The sequence below is a fragment of the Nanorana parkeri genome, unplaced genomic scaffold (genome assembly GCF_000935625.1).
Source record: "Nanorana parkeri isolate BGI_ZX_2015 unplaced genomic scaffold, ASM93562v1 scaffold518, whole genome shotgun sequence".
NCBI lineage: Eukaryota > Metazoa > Chordata > Amphibia > Anura > Dicroglossidae > Nanorana > Nanorana parkeri.
In genome coordinates, this window is record NW_017306786.1 from 15,510 (window position 1) to 34,300 (window position 18,791).

The 18,791-nt window shown below is 38.9% G+C and overlaps 1 protein-coding gene across 1 annotated transcript in view; it reads right to left on the reverse strand.

Annotated features, from left to right (window-relative positions):
* Window positions 1-1,938: 1,938 nt before the first annotated feature.
* LOC108790981 (mucin-5AC-like) overlaps window positions 1,939-18,791 on the reverse strand; it is a 38,873-nt gene continuing 22,020 nt past the window's right edge. Inside the window, exons 20-31 of the mRNA XM_018561341.1 lie at window positions 17,777-17,877; window positions 14,683-14,834; window positions 14,453-14,591; window positions 11,268-11,378; window positions 10,950-11,129; window positions 10,632-10,871; window positions 8,285-8,441; window positions 8,058-8,186; window positions 7,056-7,209; window positions 4,779-4,816; window positions 2,282-2,479; window positions 1,939-2,015 (exon numbers count right to left, since the gene is read on the reverse strand). Coding sequence (XP_018416843.1) covers window positions 1,939-2,015; window positions 2,282-2,479; window positions 4,779-4,816; window positions 7,056-7,209; window positions 8,058-8,186; window positions 8,285-8,441; window positions 10,632-10,871; window positions 10,950-11,129; window positions 11,268-11,378; window positions 14,453-14,591; window positions 14,683-14,834; window positions 17,777-17,877 — 1,676 coding nt within the window. The remainder of the gene's footprint in view (window positions 2,016-2,281; window positions 2,480-4,778; window positions 4,817-7,055; window positions 7,210-8,057; window positions 8,187-8,284; window positions 8,442-10,631; window positions 10,872-10,949; window positions 11,130-11,267; window positions 11,379-14,452; window positions 14,592-14,682; window positions 14,835-17,776; window positions 17,878-18,791) is intronic.

An 18,791-nucleotide genomic window follows, 5' to 3' on the forward strand; every position in this document is an offset into this window, starting at 1 on the left:
AAACTGAAGCCCATATGTACCCTTTTTATTAAAGAGAAGGGTGGCATTTGTTGGAGCTTGGCCCTGATGTAAGGGAAAGACACCAGTAACAAGTGGAAACAGTTTAGTAAGGGCATGGAAACGGCTTTTTGTTTATTAAATGTACATTAGATATTCTGCGGTTTCTGTCCTTAGTTAGGGCTTTTACAAGTTTAAAATCGGCAAAATATGGAATCGAATGTATACTGTTTGTGTACTGCAAAACTACTTTAAAAAAAAAACACCAAAAAAACAACACTGGTCAAAACAGAAAAAAAAGTACATTTGTCGTGTTTTATGTCTTTTTGTCTATATATTACATAGATAATAAAATTATTTTTGACAGGCAATATTGCCAAAAGAAAGCCCACTTTGTCCCAAAAACAGTGCATGTAATACTTTGTTATATAAAGTATCACTGAATAAACAGTGTCAACGGACCCATTGTGCAAATTTAAAAATTGCTCTGGTCCATAAGGGTTATAAATGTATGGAAGCTGAATTTTTAAAAACACTTGGAGTTTGTTTTTTTTTGTTTTTTTTTTTGTTAATAGGAGATGCAGAAGTACTTTCAAACTGAAGATCTGCTGCATTGATTGGAACCAGAGTCTAGCCATCACCCTACACTATTTGTTAGATGTGGCCGCATTAGTTACCTTTTTTAGGGGTTTTTTCCCTTCATTTGAACCTGGTGATCTGGCCAGTAAGTAATTTTTTAATCATACTTTAACAAGACACGCTGTCCAGCCAAAGTGGCAGATACAGGGTTGAGACAAACCATTTAACAATGACACGTATGACATGGTACATTTACAATGGTCAGCTTTGTGTAAAACTTTTATACAAAGAAGAAAGACAAAAAAAAACTGTTTAAAAAGAGTTCAGTTTTAATTTGTTAGTCATGTTTATCTAAATTTGCTAGTACATCTACTATTGCTTCTCCATAGAGTGAAGCCAGCCTGAGACAGGAAGTGTGTTATTTGTCTGGATCACCAGGTGAAAAAAAAGGAAAAAAAAATTAAAATGAATGCAGCTGCCACATTTAGGGCTTGTTCACATCATAATCCCTGCGTTCAGTGCGCATTTTTCACACACGTGTTTATACACATTTGTAACGGGTTTGTAACATGTTTTTAATGTTGCCTTTTTTTTCTTTTTCTTTTTTTACTCCATAACCTTGAATAGTATGCAAACATTATTTTCACTTGTGTTTAAATGCATTTAGACACGCTCCTGTGCAAAACAGTTTTTTTTTAAAAAGCACTGGAACTTAACACTTGAATTCAACTGGAATTCAATGTGTTTGCATTTTGGATGAAATAACACACCTGAATTCAGCTGGTGTAAACAAGCCCTAAAGGGTTAGTTCACACCATATGCAGTGCATTCCGGTCCGATTCGGGCCGGAACGCACTGCATCGCATTGCGGCCGGCTCACTTTTTTGCCGGGCAGGAGGGGGCGTGACGGGCCATTGAAGTGAATGGCACAGTAGCCATGCACTCTGGCCACAATGCGATCGCTCACACGAGCCCGGCAAAAAAGTGAGCCAGCCGCAATGCGATGCAGTGCGTTCCGGCCAGAATCGGACCGGAACGCACTGCATATGGTGTGAACTAACCCTCAGTATTAGTAAGCTACAATATTTTACATTTTTTTTCTGGGTTTAGATACACTTTGAGTGAGGATTTGGTAAGGTTATATTGATCTACAATCTACCTTTAGATGGAAGGTTAACATTTACAAATCTTCCAATTTTGAGGGCAAACTTGATAATGGGGGAGAATTGGGTTTTGTGCAATGTCTATTTTTTCGTCCTGAATCCTCAGATGTGGGTATTTTTCTGAGATAAGCTTCATTTCCTGATCAAAGTCGTAATAAACCTTTTTTTTCCTGTAAAACAGTATATCCGCAAACAAAGATCAGACACAAGAAAGCAGCATTTCATTTTCTGTGCCTTCCTGATATTTGTCTTCCACTTGTTTCTTCTGCTCATCTCCTACATAAGATCATGTGCATCTTATGCTGAAGCCAGGCAAAGAAAACTTCCATAGCCAAACTTTTTTTTTTACCTGTTTCAGATTAGGAGAAGTGGATACACACAGGTACAAAATTCCAATCTCTATACTATGGCATGGTAGGTGTTAAGTGATACACTGTTTTTTGTATCTACCTTTCTGCATTTTCATTCTGAATGAAAAATGTGTTGTTAGAAGTCATGAACCTTACTGCATTACCTTACTGCATTACTCCTTAATACATTACCTGGGGTGGTTGTGGTTGATACAGGAGTTGTCGTAGAAAAGCTGAAAACTGTAGTTGGTGCAGTTGTTGAGCAAGATGTGACAGTACCACTGACTTTTCCATTAATACAGTATGCTACAATGCAGCCTCCCATTCCATCAGTGGTGTTGTACACAACTTGATTAGATTTGTACATGGTTCCTTCATACACACAACAGTCTGCCAAATACATGGAAATAAACTGTAAAAAAAACTCATAACTTAAATTTAAGTATATATCAAAGTAAAATAAAAAATATATATGTAGTACACGTCTGGAATACATGCATATTTCCCTATGCTTCGTCCCTTTAAAACACTGCAAGTACAGAAAAATAACTGTTGATGTGCCAGAAATATAGAAGCTCTTGGACATGACAACAAAGCATATTTTTAGCTCTGCATTCCTAAGCATGGGGTGTCAGACCTGCCTATTTTATTTCTGATGGATAACGAGGAGCACAGACCACGCTTTAGCTCCTCCAAACTCCTGGTCTCCATAACCCTTCCTTGTCCACAGGCAGAGAGCATAGGAAGTTATCAACTCACAAGACTGCTGGCAAGATCAACAGGTATTATTTGCACTTATTGAACAGATATAACAAAACACTTTCATTGATATATTTAGTGGGCCAAAATGTACCAAGTAAAAGCAGTTAATTGTTAGAGTTAACATATACTTTTATTAGTCTATAGATTGATATTACAACACAAAGGAGTTGGTTTATTAAAGGAGTAAAGACTGTTCACTTTGTGAAATGAATGTTCATTTGGTTTGGGAAGGGCCTGAATTGCCAGACTTTGGGCCTTGTGCCAATTGACAAATGTACAGTGCTTTTGACATCAGTTTGTGTCACTTTGGAGACCATTTTGAAATTATTGGCAGGTGCATTCTGACCTGTATTTTACCTCCGTCTAAGCTGCATTAACCTGTTTCAAGTTGTTTCTGCATTCCCATAGATTTATATGTGGAAAGAAGCAGTTATGAATTGAACAAAAGCCCATCAAAACAGGCCCTAAAAATCAGTGAAATATTGTAAGTGTGTTTTAACTGTTTGCATGAAGTTAAGCTTTAGTTGTAGTCTCTAATAAACCTTATAAGCCATTGCGAGTGTATCTAAGTCTCAAAAATAGCTGCATTTGAATATGAAAGCTTAGACTCTCCTGTACTAATGGCAGAATGAAAAAAGTCTAGCTTTAGTTAACTTCCCACCCTTTTCCCCTCTTCCTGAGGCATAACCCCCCGCACATTTTTTTTTCTAAGATCTGTCCAGCGTGGCCATGTGTGGTCCTTACTGCAGCACAGAATGTAACACACAAAATGACATGTGAGAAATGTTCTGTCCTGCAGTTATTCTGAGCCCAGGCTACACCACCAGAAGGGTGGGCCCATGAGAGTCTGATCTCAGAGGAAGTGGGTTAAATAAGTCATTCAACCTAGAAGAATGGTGCCATCTAGTGGCAGAGAAAAAGTACTTTGAGAGAAAGTTCTGTACTGAAGGAGCGGCATTTCAGCAAAAGCAGCTTTTTGTTTTTAACTTTTTTTTAACTGTGTTAGGCTGCATATTTAACTTTTTTTTTCTAACACTGATGTTCAGCTTTATAGAGGTTGGTTTGGACCTAAAAGGCCACATGCCTTTGTAAATAATAAGTTTTATTTGTTACATTGATTTAAAAAAAACAAAAACATAGTTTGTGTTATTTGTGATTTTGTAACTATTGCAGAAATGATTTCTGTAGGTGCCAAAAGGTTTTCTTATACTTTTTATCCTTAAGACTGATATCTCTATATGGTTGTAAAGACTGCTTTCTATCTGCTATCTTGCACTCTGAATTGTATATTTAGTAAAGTCATCTTAGCCTGCTACTTTTGACTCCTTCACATAGAGAAAATTGACTATTCATAATGTTATTGATGCCAGGAAGTACAGCTTTTGCTATACTTCTCATGCTGTGACAGCAGAGCTGTGGCTGTCTTACACAGAAGCTGTACTGTCATTTGTGTGTCCCTTCTCTACCCCTTGTCTATTCACAGATTCCTTTGTGTTATGTGAAAAATTCACAAAATAGAAAGCTCTCTGTGAATAGACAACAGGAGAGAGGGGCAGATATTATGGCTCCTGTGTAGGAGAGCCACAGGCCTCCTGTCACAATGTCGGAAATATAGTGAAAGTTATATTTTCATCAATGAAACTGTAAATATTCAAGAAAATGCAATGATTTAGGAGGTAGCATAATCCTCAATACAATGATTCATTACTTCTTTAATATCAAAGCAGCGCCACCTAAAAGTAATACTTTTTATAGAAGCTGGACAATTCTAATATTTTGGTGCTATAGAAGACTCATATATGCAAATGGATTTCAGACTACCACACAGGCAGAGGGTTCCCTATAGTTCAGGTTACAAGATTATTATATGTTAATATATATATATACATATATATCTAAAAGAGCAGTAGATCTATTGTAAGCTTACCTTCAATTGCACACGCTCTGCCGTCCTTAGTACACATGCTAGAAAATAAAATAAAAAATGAGGCATTATTTTTTACATACCAGTATAATAACTCTTATATTGCATTTCTCTTGGAAGGTAGTTTTAAAGTGAACTCCTGGGCACACCTGGGCAATTCAAAGTAAGCATGTGATGAAAAAATAAATAAAGCAGAGGTTAGCTATAGTAAAAACGGCATGTCAAAACAAAATCAGAGGTATATGTAGCTGAATTTATATGAAAATTTTGACTTTCTTGACCCTGACCATTCATGCCTTCCAAGCCTTCTATTGGTTCCTTTAATAATGGACAGCCTTACTAACAATAGGAAATCTTAGGAGTTAGAAGTAGGGTCAAGATCAGCTTTTATAGGAAATGTAGGTTACTTATATCTGCATCTATATTGATTATTATGAGAAGAAGTTTTTACTCAAAGCAGGGGCGTAACTAGAAATCACAGGGCCCCATAGGAAAATTTTGTATGAGGCCCCGTGATTGCTAGTTATGCCACTTACGGAGCCCACCTGATATACCAAACAGCCCACCTGAGAGTGACCCTGCAGAGCCCACCATAGCCCACCAACTCTCTATAGTGGGCTCTGCAGGGTCTCAGATGGGCTGCACACTGCTTACCTGTCAGCGCTGTCTGCCTCCGTGCTTGCCGGGCCCCGCCTCCTCTTCTGTCCCCGGGCCCCGCCTCCTCTATTATAGATGGGCCCCGCCTGCTCTTAGGTTGCTGGCAAGTGATGTAAACGGAGGCGTAGTTGCTCTTAGGCGGGCCTCTGCCTCCTCCTTCTCTGTGAACGCAGGCCTCTTCTGCCGCAGCTGCTGGCTGTCACTGACACAGTGATCTTCACAGCCGCTGCTGAGCTGTGTCAGTGACAGCCAGCACCCTTACATGCCATAGCGACCCAGGCGGCCCACACGGCATCAGAGGGATGCCCTGGCCGGGCCCCCCTGTGCCCAGGCCCCATAGCAGCCACCTGGGTCGCTATGGCGATTGTTATGCCACTGTCTCAAAGCAAAACTCCACCTAAAGCAATAGTCATTTCACATCCTGTAAAGTTCCCCTTCTACTCCAAGTTTTTACCTGTTGATCCTGCCAATGCTTGTGATAATGAGTTGTTTCATGGAGAGCCATGGACAGTAATGCAGAATTACTGAATTTGAAATTCCTTTGTCAACCCTCCAAATTACCTTCATATTCCTGTGATTGAATGATGTCATCATGCCTGAGACTTGCACCCTATGGGCACTGCCAGAAGTGAACCTAGTACTAACACTGCTTCCAGTATTATACAACTATCATCTTTTCCCCTTTTCATTAGACCCCCACCTACCACCTGGAGAGAAAAAAATAACTGATCAAGGAATCGGCGGTCCCTGACCATACTAAAATAACGTTTTAAATTAATGTTTGAAAATTCATTTTAAAAAAATGTTTGCTGCAATGGCCTAATAATACGTCCCCCTTGATTATCGTCATGTGCATATACTTGCCATCTACTGTAATGTTAACCAGCTTTTTTTCCCCCAAAGGCGGGCAAAAATGTCTGTGCGTCTTATGGAGCGAATATTCCTCCAGGTCTCGACAATCTCCTGCACCAGCAGACCTGCTGCCTCAGCTGTCACTCACACACACAAGTTGTGTGTGGTGAGACAAGTTGTTTTACATGCTAGTTTGTGAGTGTGCCATGATGCCTTTCTACTGTTCTACTGTTCAAAGCCCATTTCGTGTGCACCTTACTGTACAACTGGTAACAAATTGTTGAGTGCGTTTGTCGTTTGTTTTACTCACACACACCACACGCGTGCAGCGGCTCCCGCAGGGTGATGTGTGTGTGTGTGTGTGTAGAGAGCCAGGGAAGCAGCGTTATTTACCTCTTCCATAATGCTGATGCCCGTGCTGCCGCTGTCTAACTTCTGTGTCTGACCGGCTTCTCACCTTCCTATGTCATGCCACATGACAGGGAAAGGGAGGAGTCTCAGCAGAAGCAGAAGTTAGACGCAGGCAACAAGGGCAGTGGCATTTTGGAGGCGGTAAATAAACTTGTTTCACTGCCTCTAAACAATACATGTAGTACCAGCGTTCCCTACCCTCCCACTCATACCAGGCTATTAAATCTAGGTGCGTCTTATGGACAGGTGCGTCTTATGGAGCGAAAAATACAGTATATATATATACAGTATACTGTATGTACACACTGCATACTACAGATATACGTTTTTTTTTTTTTTCATTTTACCACTTCTACTTACCATGTGGTGCAGATGCTTTCATCAGTATTGCGAGGCATGTTGTCACCAATATTGTATACTGTTCCATTAATCGAGTAGCAAGGACAAATTGAAACACATTCCATTCTATCCTCATCAAAGTAAGGTCTTTCGGGTGGGCAGTTGGGATAACAACCTGTACAAAAGAGACAGAAAATTATACATTTTATTAAGCCAAAGAAAGTCATTTTAGAATAATTTTTCAATGATGGTCTTGAGTGCAAGGCTCACTTTCGCTGTTGATGTAAATGGATGGTGTATGTAGTGCAGTTCAGAGGACTGAAGTGAGGTTCAGTACATGAGGTTTAGTACATGATTTTACAACTTGCCCTACTGTAAGTAGGTAGAGGCAAGTAAGGAGCATATTTATAAAGGGATACATGTGTGATTCACTTAACATTCACAGGTGCTTAATAATTCCCTGTAAATTAAAACCATGAACCAGGAAGATTCACCTTCAGTAAATATTGACTAAATGTCACATTTACTGCTTCATGAATATGCCTGATTTGTGTGTAAGATGAAACGGGTTGTTACATTGCAGAGATCTTGGTTTGGGACTTTTTCTTTACTTATTACTGGGGAAGGGCATTCCCAACACTTGAATCCCCCCCTCTTCAAAAAAGTTACATAGAAGTGCACTATTTTGCAGATTTCTAGTTATCGTTTCATAAGGACATACCAGTGTCTCTATATTCTTCTGTCAAATACAATAGTATTTCTAGGTGACGTTTTAAAGTAATAAAAAGCAAGTCAGCTTTTTTATTTTGTGATTGGTTTCCTATGTTACTGCACTTATTCCAATGTCAATGCTCACAATAAATTGAGTAAGCAGTAAAAACAATATCAGTGCTGCAAAGGCCATGCCAATACATCTACTTGTTTGCTGGAATTATAAATATTTAAAGAATTTGCAGAGTTCTAGAAGTAAATTGTGTCATCTATGCTGAAGCCAATGTCAGTTTACAATTACAGTGTATTTACCTTCCAAGCCTGGCAGGTTATGATAGCATGTACCCTTGGGGTTTCTGCAGGTCTTCATGCATGGTGCACCACATGATTTGTAGTGCCATTCGCACAGAACTTGCTGGTTGTAGTAATCACAGAAAATTGCTGTGGGTGTAAAGAAATTCAATATTATTGTTATAATCATTACTTATGATTGTATACATTAGTATAATAGCTTGTTTTGAAGATATAAATCTACTTACGGCACATGGTGGGTGTTCTCCAGTTGATGCAAGCTCCAGCCTCACTACAGGCTTGGGCATAAGCAGCTACAGCAGTACAGAAACACTCACAATCTCCACCAGTGTCACAGGCACATGCGTCAGTGACACATGCATCATAATATTTCAGTGGATTCACCTGTGGTTGGAGAAATAAGCATACTCACTAAAGTGAAAGCCACATTCACACATGTGTACAATTCAATCAAATCCAGTTACTCTGTGATACATAGCCTCATAAAGTAGTCAAAAAGCTTCCTTTACCTTCCCTGACTGAGACAAATCCTCCTTTATCTGTGTCTCACACGATTCCCCTCCCAGACACTGCCTCTCAGAGTGGCAGGGTTTCAGCAACAGATAGTGCTGTCCATCCAGGAAGCAGTAGGCAGGACATGGTGTGGTCAGGGGGAGAATGAAAAGCTACTAGTCCCAATGTGTGAATGGTGACAATGTTGATAAGAAGCCCCTGAAGATTTATTCATCCCACTGTAGTGTAAGCAGGCCCAGTATACACGAGAGTGGCAACTCTGCTCTAAATTCAGAAGCAGTTCAGCATTGGTGCAACACAATCACAGGAAGCTGCATTTGGTGGACTTCATGGACAGGCTCAATATATATTTGTGGTACTTTCACAGGGAATAAAGAGAAAACTGTAATTGCAGATGCACTCATAATTATGTTCTGCAGCACATATCTGTTTTTTAAAGGAGGCCATAGTTCTACTGTATGATCACTAGAAGTAGGTTTGGAAATAATATTCTAAACAATATTCATTACCAGGTAAAAATTAGATATCACAGATGAAAGAAACTATATTTTTATATGTATGGAATTATCTGAGAGCCAGGTAATATTTGATACATATACACTATATTGCCAAAAGTATTGGGACACCTGCCTTTACACGCACATGAGCTTTGATGGCATCCCAGTCTTAGTCCATAGGGTTCAATATTGAGTTGGCCCACACTTTGCCGCTATAACAGCTTCAACTCTTCTGGGAAGACGTCCACAAGGTTTAGGAGTGTGTCTATGGGAATGTTTGACCATTCTTCCAGAAGCGCATTTGTGAGGTCAGGTACTGATGTTGGACGAGAAGGCCTGGCTCCCAGTCTCCACTCTAATTCATCCCAAAGGTGTTCTCTCGGGTTGAGGTCAGGACTCTGTGCAGGCCAGTCAAGTTCCTCCACCCCAAACTCGCTCATCCATGTCTTTATGGACCTTACTTTGTGCACTTGTGCGCAGTTATGTTGGAACAGGAAGGGGCCATCCCCAAACTGTTCCCACAAGGTTGGGAGCATGAAACTGTCCAAAATGTCTTGGTATGCTGATTCCTTAAGAGTTCCCTTCACTGGATCTAAGGGGCCAAGCCCAACCCCTGAAAAACAACTCCACACCATAATCCCTCCTCCACTAAACTTTACACTTGGCACAATGCAGTCAGGCAAGTACCATTCTCCTAGCAACCTCCAAACCCAGACACATCCATCAGATTGCCAGACAGAGAAGTGTGATTCGTCACTCCGGAGAACATATCTCCACTTCTCTAGAGTCCAGTGGTAGCGCGCTTTACACCACTGCATCCGATGCTTTGCATTGCACTTGGTGATGTAAGGCTTGGATGCAGCTGCTCGGCCATGGAAACCCATTCCATGAAGCTCTCTACGCACTGTTGTTGTGCCAATCTGAAGGCCACATGAAGTTTGGAGGTCTGTAGCTATTGACTCTGCAGATAGTTGACGACTTCTGCGCACTGTGCGCTTCAGCATACGCTGACCCCGCTCTGTCATTTTACGTGGCCTACCACTTCATGGCTGTTGTTCCCAGTTGCTTCCACTTTGTTATAATACCACTAACAGGTGACCGTGGAATATTTAGTAGCAAGGAAACTTCACGGAACACCTAAATCCAATGATTTGGATGGTGTCCCAATACTTTTGGTAATATAGTGCATTTATTACATATATTTTTTATATGGTAGGCCTATGACAGCCTGGGCTCAGGGGCAGTAGTTTTAATGATGATAGTTGTCACTTAAACCAGAAGATAAGAGACATCTAAGAGCATACGAAAAAGTATTATGGGGGACAGCTCCAGAATGATGGTGTGTACTGATGCAAAACCTGTGTTTTATTGTTACTATTAATGCCTATTAATTTTTATTTATTTTTTGCTGGAATTTAGCTTTACATTGGACATACCCTTTAGGTAAAGTGAAATTATGAGAAGTCTATATACTAAAAAATATGTCACAAATAGTTTTAATAGTACAATTGGCTACTTTGAATAGCTGTACATCGTTTCCAATCTGAAATATAATAAAACCTACCAGGGAGTGACATGCTGTGAATGTATTGCTGGTGATGATACTGCACTGTTTCTGGGACCATGCTTTTCTGTATGGGTTGCTTGCACAGACATCTCCTAGTTCTACAGTATCCAGACAACTCGGAGACAGCTTCCAGCTGTTACCAAACTCCATCACATCTCCAACTACGGCCAAACTTCTGGTGGTATAGTCATTGACAAAATTGCCATCGTAGTTACCGCACAGACCACAGATTTGACCCTAGAAAGAAAAAAAGTTTAAGGAGCCACCTACTTGTAGACAAACATTTACTGAATTAATAATTCAAAGGTGAATTACCTGGAAGCTTGGCTCCAATTTGATGTATATACTAGTTTTCTTGTCCCACACCAAGACCAAACCATTGAGAGCTTCAATAATCATGTAGATGCCCATCTGACGCACCTTGTATGGCACATATTTTCCAACACTAAGTTGTACAACCTCAAATTTTTCTTCAGCTAGTATAAGTTGATAATTCTGCAAGACAAAAAAGTAAACCCATAGTGATTTTGGTCAGCTTTTTTAAAATTATTATATTGTTCTCATCTTAATCATGTATGGGCACACAAGATATATGCAACAATAGTGATATATTCAGCAAATATGATAACTTACACCAAGGAAAACTTTGATTGCTTTAGAGCAGGTGGTTCCAGTGGTACCACATGGGATGTTCTCAGTGATGACACGGAAAGTTCCATTGTTAGGGTCATTGCTGCAGTAGTCCTACATGTTCAAGTTAAGAAAAACATTAGGTTAGTTATTTTTAGCAGTTCATACTCTTAAATGTAACTAAGCACAACTGATACATTTTCATTAGTTCAATATTATATGGTAATGTTACTGTACAATTATAGACGTAAAGGTGACATAAGTGGAATGCATTTGTTTTTGTTTGTTGTAGCCAAACAATGGTCATGATCAGTTCAGAGGAATTAGTGATACACATTTTTTTTATTAGCCTGAGTATTTATAGGAAGGTCTGTGTGATATGCAAAGAATCACACAATTAAAAAATCCAGGCACTAGTGATTTATGCATTTTTATATTTGAAAAAAACTGCAAATCTACTACATTCTTCATAAGGATGGTACACATGTATAGCTTTCTAAACTATGGGGGTTATTCACTATTGAGCCGAAGGATACAGCCGTAGCTCTGGCTGATCCTTCGGCTCTCTTCGGCCGCCGGAGCCCTTCGGTTCAGTCGAAGTTCCTCTGCACTTCGGCTCAGCCGAACATGCAGAGTAGGGATGGGCTTTATGTTTGAGTCGAATGTGAGTTTGAATGGAATATGCGGTCTGTTCGACGGCTCAACATCCCACAAGGCCATGCGCCTTGTGAAGTCCTAATTGGGTAAAGGCTTGCACCTGACCACAGGTCAGGTGCAAGACATTGCCCAATCAGGGCTCAGTACTCTGTTAGAGCCTTGATTGGGCAAAGTCCAAATAGAGTTCAAATAGAGAGAATCTATAGCAGAGTTCTATCGCAGAGTTCTGTAGCAGAGTTCTATATCAGAGTTCTATATCAGATTTCTATACCAGAGTTGTATACAGAGTTCTATATCAGAGTTCTATGTCAGAGTTCTATATCAGAGTTCTATGCAGCATTCTGTACTATAGCAGTCAGTCATACTGGTCTATTATAGCAGTCAATTATAACAGTCAATTCTATCAGTGGATTATTGCAGTCTATTGCAAAAAGCATCATGTTGGAAAGGCCAAAAAGGACAGGCTGCCTCTCCAAGCAGTTGTCTAAAAGATTAAAGGAACACTAATTACTGGCAATTGAAATTTTATTTTTTTATTTTTAAATGTCACTTTTTGCTGCAGCAAGTTCTATTCATTGTACAGATCTGCCACTTTACAGGCAGTTTAAGGGAACCCCCCAGGCACTATAGTTAAAGGCATTTTTCATTTTTATGCTTACCCTTTAAGTGATGTAAAAATCACTGCTCGTTTAAAAGCGTTTTTTTTCATTGATTCCTGTGCGCTAGTGCAGTACCTGGACCTCCATGCCTTTTTTTAGGGCCAATAACTTGCATATAAGACCTCTTAAAGGGGACAATCATTTCTGAATGTTCTACCCCCATTAATTTGCATTGAGTTCGAGTTCAAATTTTAACTTTTAGGATGTTCTAAAGTTTGAATTTGAACCAAACTCGGGCCTGTTCAGCCCATCACTAATGCAGAGCATGTTCGGCTGGCCGAAGGCAGCCGATGTACAGCTAATTTTAGCCGATGTACGGCTGAAATCAGCCGTACAAGCCAGAAGTTGGGCTCACTTCACTTCGGCTGGGTTATGCACTCGGCTGCCTTTGGCAGCTTTGTGAATAACCCTCTATATCATTTCATAAATATGTAATGTTTTAGTCTTATTATTAGTCTTTTTTTGTATTTAAATGTAACCCAAAAGCCATTTAGAAACAAAGGTTAGGGATCTGAAAGTACTGAGTGCCATTGGCGCAATTGATCGTCCTTAAAGGAGAACTATGAGATGAGTGATTTCCACTCACATGAAAACAGAATAGAATGGGGAACATTTAATAATGCAATATGCCTGTGAAGGTTCTCATTCATCCAGGTCATGATATATATGTAAAAAATAAGTCAAGGCAACTGGACTTGCTGTATTTTTCTTGAAGATGTTTCACTGGTCATTTGACCAGCTTAAAAAGGTCACTTTAAGGACAGTCAAGTGCACATCCTAGACAGGGAGGAGTAGTGGTTTAAACGAGGTGTGAATGAGGCCATTTCTGGACAGGCTAATAACACTTCCTAGCTCCAATTATGCAAATGCAATCAACACCTTACCTCCATGAGGTCTCTGACCCCATGCTGGTTATGAATACCAGATCGATGATTGGAGCAACATTCACCATATTTATTCCCAGAGAATTCTTGTACAAGTCATTCTGAATTGAGAAAGCTGGTCGGATGACCAGTGAAATGTCTTGAAAAATACAGCAAGTCCAGTTGTCTTGACGTGCCTTGCCTTTACTTATTTTTTTACAGATATTTAATAATGCAGTTTGTGTTTTAAATCAGCATTCTGCATGTTTATTTGGCACATAGATATGTTAGCATTAATCCTTTGGCCTGTTTTCCTACTAAAGTGACAGTTTATATTTTTGTGATCAAACGACCAAATAATTACAGACCACCTTGCTTTTCTCTTGTGCCGCAACTTCGAGCACTTATTTTATAGGGACAAAATTCAACCTTAGAAAAGTCACAGAATTTAGAAGTACTAAGGGGCTCTTTTTAAATATGATCAACTATGTTTATTTTCATAGCAGCAAATGTATTACACAAAATGAGTACAACAAATAAATCTGTCCCTAACTTACAATAAAAATAAAGGAAGCAACAGATTAGTACCCATAAACAAAATAAAAATTTTAACAGATGTCCCTCACCGCCTAAAGCTGTTCTCTGCCTACAAGCCCTACCCTTACACTTGCCCCTTTGCATGTGTATTTAAAAACTGCACATATAGACATTGAAATGCTGATTCTGTATCTGTGAAATGTCTACAGGGCCCATGTGTTCGTAAGGGAGATGACAGCTAGAAGGTATGGTGAAAATCTTGTTGGAGACTTCCCACAAGAGGGCTCTGCTTTATGTATCCTATTAGGAATTACACTAGAATTCCCCACTGTTCATCTTAATGATAATTAAGTATATTTAGATAAAGTAGTCACTTTTTTCCAATTTCAACAGATATGACATAAACTTGTGTAGCTGCGGTTAACTAAGTTTGTGCAGTGCTATACTTAATCAAACTCTGTAGTTTACTTACCTGAGCCAAAGTATATTCACAGTCTCCGTTAAAGACATATGATTTCTTGTCAAAGGTAAGATAGTGGCCATCTCCATATACAGCACAGGTGCCCATACAAAGCTCGCTAGTACAGTCCCACATTCTGTTTTTACAGGCGCTGCAATTAGACAGAAGAGTAAATTGTCATACAAATATCAATGTACAATAAGATATATACCTGACATTCTGTCCTTGCTTTATAGACTCACCAAGTATTGCATCCAACCTTGATTTCGGCTCCAGGTGAGTAAGGGATGCTGTTGTGGATACATGGACACTGTTGCTCTTCCACACATCCTCCATTTCCATCAGCGATCAGTCCAGTTGGACACAAACAGCCAGAAACGCATTGTGTGCTATACTGTAACAGACAGCAACGATTTTGAAAGACCCTTATACATAAAGAATGCCAATAATATCAATGAAGGATTTTATTTTCTACAACCAATATTCATGCCAATTTTTTAAAAATATAATTTTGTTAATGCTTAAAATATTCAGCCACAACCTTTTCTTGTATGTCAGCTAACATAGAAAAGGGCTGGTAATACTATCTGCATCACCACTCTTGAAATTTACTCTCTGTCACTTGACAATGGCAATGTCACCCAGAGAGAAATTTTGGGTATAGCTCCCCAAAAGGGACATATTAAGTGAAACCTAGCAGAAATGCTAAGATGTTCCATACTGTATTCAAAACCACAAAATCCTTTTTTTTGTAGTTTAATGTATTCACTGTGAGCTTTTTCTGTATGAGAAATAATCCAACGCATATAGAAAGATCATTTATGCCATTGATTAAAATGAATTGTTGACTACTTTAATATAACTATACTATATAGTGACCTGAGTGATCAGCAAGGCTGGATTTCTGGGTAGGGTACCTAGCCAATAACCTAGGGCACCAAAGCTACTGGGGGCGGCTCAGCACCCAGACCACTGTAAAATTACATTGCTTGCTGTTGTCAATAGGCTATATACCGTGTGTGTGTGTATATATATTTTCGATTTAGGCCTTTTGACATGCTGCTAATAATAATGAATAATCACGCAGGTTATAATAATCAATATACAGGTGAAACTCGAATAATTAGAATATCGTGCAAAGTTCATTTATTTCACTAATGCAACTTAAAAGGTGAAACTAATATATGAGATAGACTCATTACATGCAAAGCAAGATAATTCAAGCCGTGATTTGTCATAATTGTAATGATTATGGCTTACAGCTCATGAAAACCCCAAGAACCCCAAATCCACAATCTCAAAAAGGTAGATTATTACATGCAATCAATAAAACAAGGATTGTACATAGAACAATATCGGACCTCTGAAAAGTACAAGCATGCATATGTACTCAATACTTGGTTTGGGCCCCTTTTGCAGCACTTACTGCAATTACTTTTGCACGATATTCTAATTATTCGAGTTTCACCTGTATATCCTCAGTTTGTAAACTGTGTATTTGTATGCTGCGTGCTGCTATATATTACACCAGGAACAGCATCTCACCTCGTAAAACCAAATTCCCCTAACCTTAGTGTAGCCTTTCTGCATTATTATTACAATTAACAGTACTTGCATAATTAGAAGTATGGCTTCATGTTGTTTGACATTATATACACATAATATTTTGGTTGAAAATACTTTTACACTAATTTGGCTGTGCCAGTAATGATCATTTGGAGGATAAATTAGTAATTCCTATTATATATTTTTTTAATTCCCCTATAAATAAGGTGCTAATTTTGTCCCATCTAACTTGTTTGTGGTTGTATCAGTAAGATACTGATGAGTTTCTGTGTTTCTTGATGGTACCAGTACAGTATTGATTGTGTCTCACCAAACATGTTTCTGGTTGTCAGTACTATTCAGATTGGGCCTCTGTGGACATGTTTCTTTTGGGTGACTGGACCCCTAATTTGTTTATTCTATTTTTCAGTACAGTTAACTAATATTAAATCTAGTCATTTTTTTAAATGTATTTAGTTTAATCTGAAACAAGGTGTATGTGTTTTGGGGAAGGGGATTGGTACAAGAGAGCTGGCCTAGGAGAAAAAAGTATAAATACAGCCATGGCAGCTGGTTGTGTTTGGTTTTTTAAGTCAATCACTGATGTTGATAAGCCAGCACCAGGAACTTTTTCTTGTTTTACACTCTCTTTTGTTAATCCAAGAACAGCAATCCAAGAACAGCAAGAAGAATGCTGCCTTGTGATATTAGAATGTGCTAATAATGGCAGCAGGAAGGACGAATACAGAGCCAAAGGGGGTGATTTACTAACCTAAACACACGCACGCGCCAGGTGCGTGTGATTTTCACACAGCAAAACGTATTTATCAACCAAAAAGTCTCTAAAAGCATATTTCCACTAATGCCATATATGGAAAAATCATGCACATGATGCATATATAATGCTGCTTCACAGTTTAGACAAAAATGGTTAGCTCATGCTTTTACATTCCTGCATTCATCAACGCAAGCAACACAACATAGAGCTAATTTACACAACATCACTTTGCAATTCATGCAGGGCTTTGCACAACACACCTGCTGGGTGTGTACACACTACAAAGGTGTTTAGATTCCACCCATAGATCATGCTGGGAAGGAACACACTACAGAGGTTTATATATGTTCGTGGTGTGTTTATAAGGTTAGTAAATCAACCCCAAAGACTCAATATTACAAACATTTATGGACATTCCAGCATTCAGCATTGCACAGCATAGACAGTAAGTAAATTGCTTGTAGCCAAAGATCCTACACATGGCATGGAAACCTCTAGTGAGGAAGTGTGGAAGCTGTCACTGCTGTTCTTATAATAATTCTCTGGATAACATGCTAAACCATTAGTTTCAGTACTTTCTAACAGGATTATTTACAAAAGGGTGAAGGGTTTGGAGAAGGCAGGAGAAGAGAGCAATCTAGGACAAAATCGCTGATTTGGAAAAATTCTCCACTTCAGCTTCCTTTCCAGTTCAGCTATGTTGTCCTAGATTATTCACTTCTCCTGCATTCTCCAAACTCTTCGCCCTTTTGTGAATAGCCCCATAAGTCACTGACTTACACAGATTAGAAATTCAGTTCACCCTGATTTTCCTGAACTGCGTGCTCTTTCCAGGTCAGTGTCTTAATGTATCTAACTCAGTCAAGCAACTAAAATTTTAGTGAGTAATAACAGTGGCATCCATATTGTTCTCAATGCAGTTCGCTTTAAATGTTTCTGTATCGTTTAAGGGCCATAATATTAAGTCAGCCAGCCAAAATATATTTTTAAGATGTCTGAAAATGATTACTTACACAGTTCATGTCAAGGGTCTGGCAACTCTTCTGGCACTCAGATCCCTTTGTGCCGGCAGGTTGATTAGCACAGTCAAAGTACACCATAGGAGACAGGCACACTGTAGAATTATAACACAACTAATTGACATTTGACAGAGTATTCATAACACTTACAATGTACCTTTCCATTCCCTAAGTATGTATACATGGTGGCTCCCTTCTAATAACCTATTTCACATACACTCCTACTTTCTGAAAAATCTGAAATATTTGTATGTAATGTGTTTAGTCAACAGTCTAGCCCTTATATTCATTGTATCCACTAACTATACTGCTCATGTTTGCAGAAAGCAGAGACACATGACATCCACATAAAGGGTAGAGGGGTCTTTGACGTGGCATCTGTGTGAGAAGCAAGATGGTGGCACCCAAAAGGTGAATATCTGGGGCTTGAATTGTAGAAAAAAATGTTGTTATTCTGCACTAGTATGTTGTCCAAATGCTGAATTGCTCATATTCTGCACCATTTACTGTAATATTATAAAGGAAAGGGTTATTTGAAAAAAATATTAACGAAAAACCAGTGGATCAAGGCTAACAATATATCTAAAGCCAAAACTTTATGTTGTTTTGTTTTAGATAGAGTACAGACTGGTTAAAAGGTTTTTTCCCATATGCATCCCATTTGGGAGAATTACCTTAACTTCTTGTCTCATAGACACACCAGGAAGTAAGCGGAAATCTACTCAAAATAAGGGAATTCCCCTCTTAGCTGTCACCGGAACAAATCTCCACTTTTTTTCTTTTATTTAACATTTTTGTCTAAATATAGATCTGGTTTGTTCTAATCATATTTAGTTCACTTAATGTTGACTGGCTTACTACCCCTACTCTTTCAGTCCCTGGGAGAATGGTCACGAGGGCACATTGAGATAGGGAATTGCCTCACAAGGAACAAAGACAACATTAAAAACCTTTATTCAAAACTAAAAAAAGTTTTGCCTTTCAATACACTTAAACAATGCATTTCTAC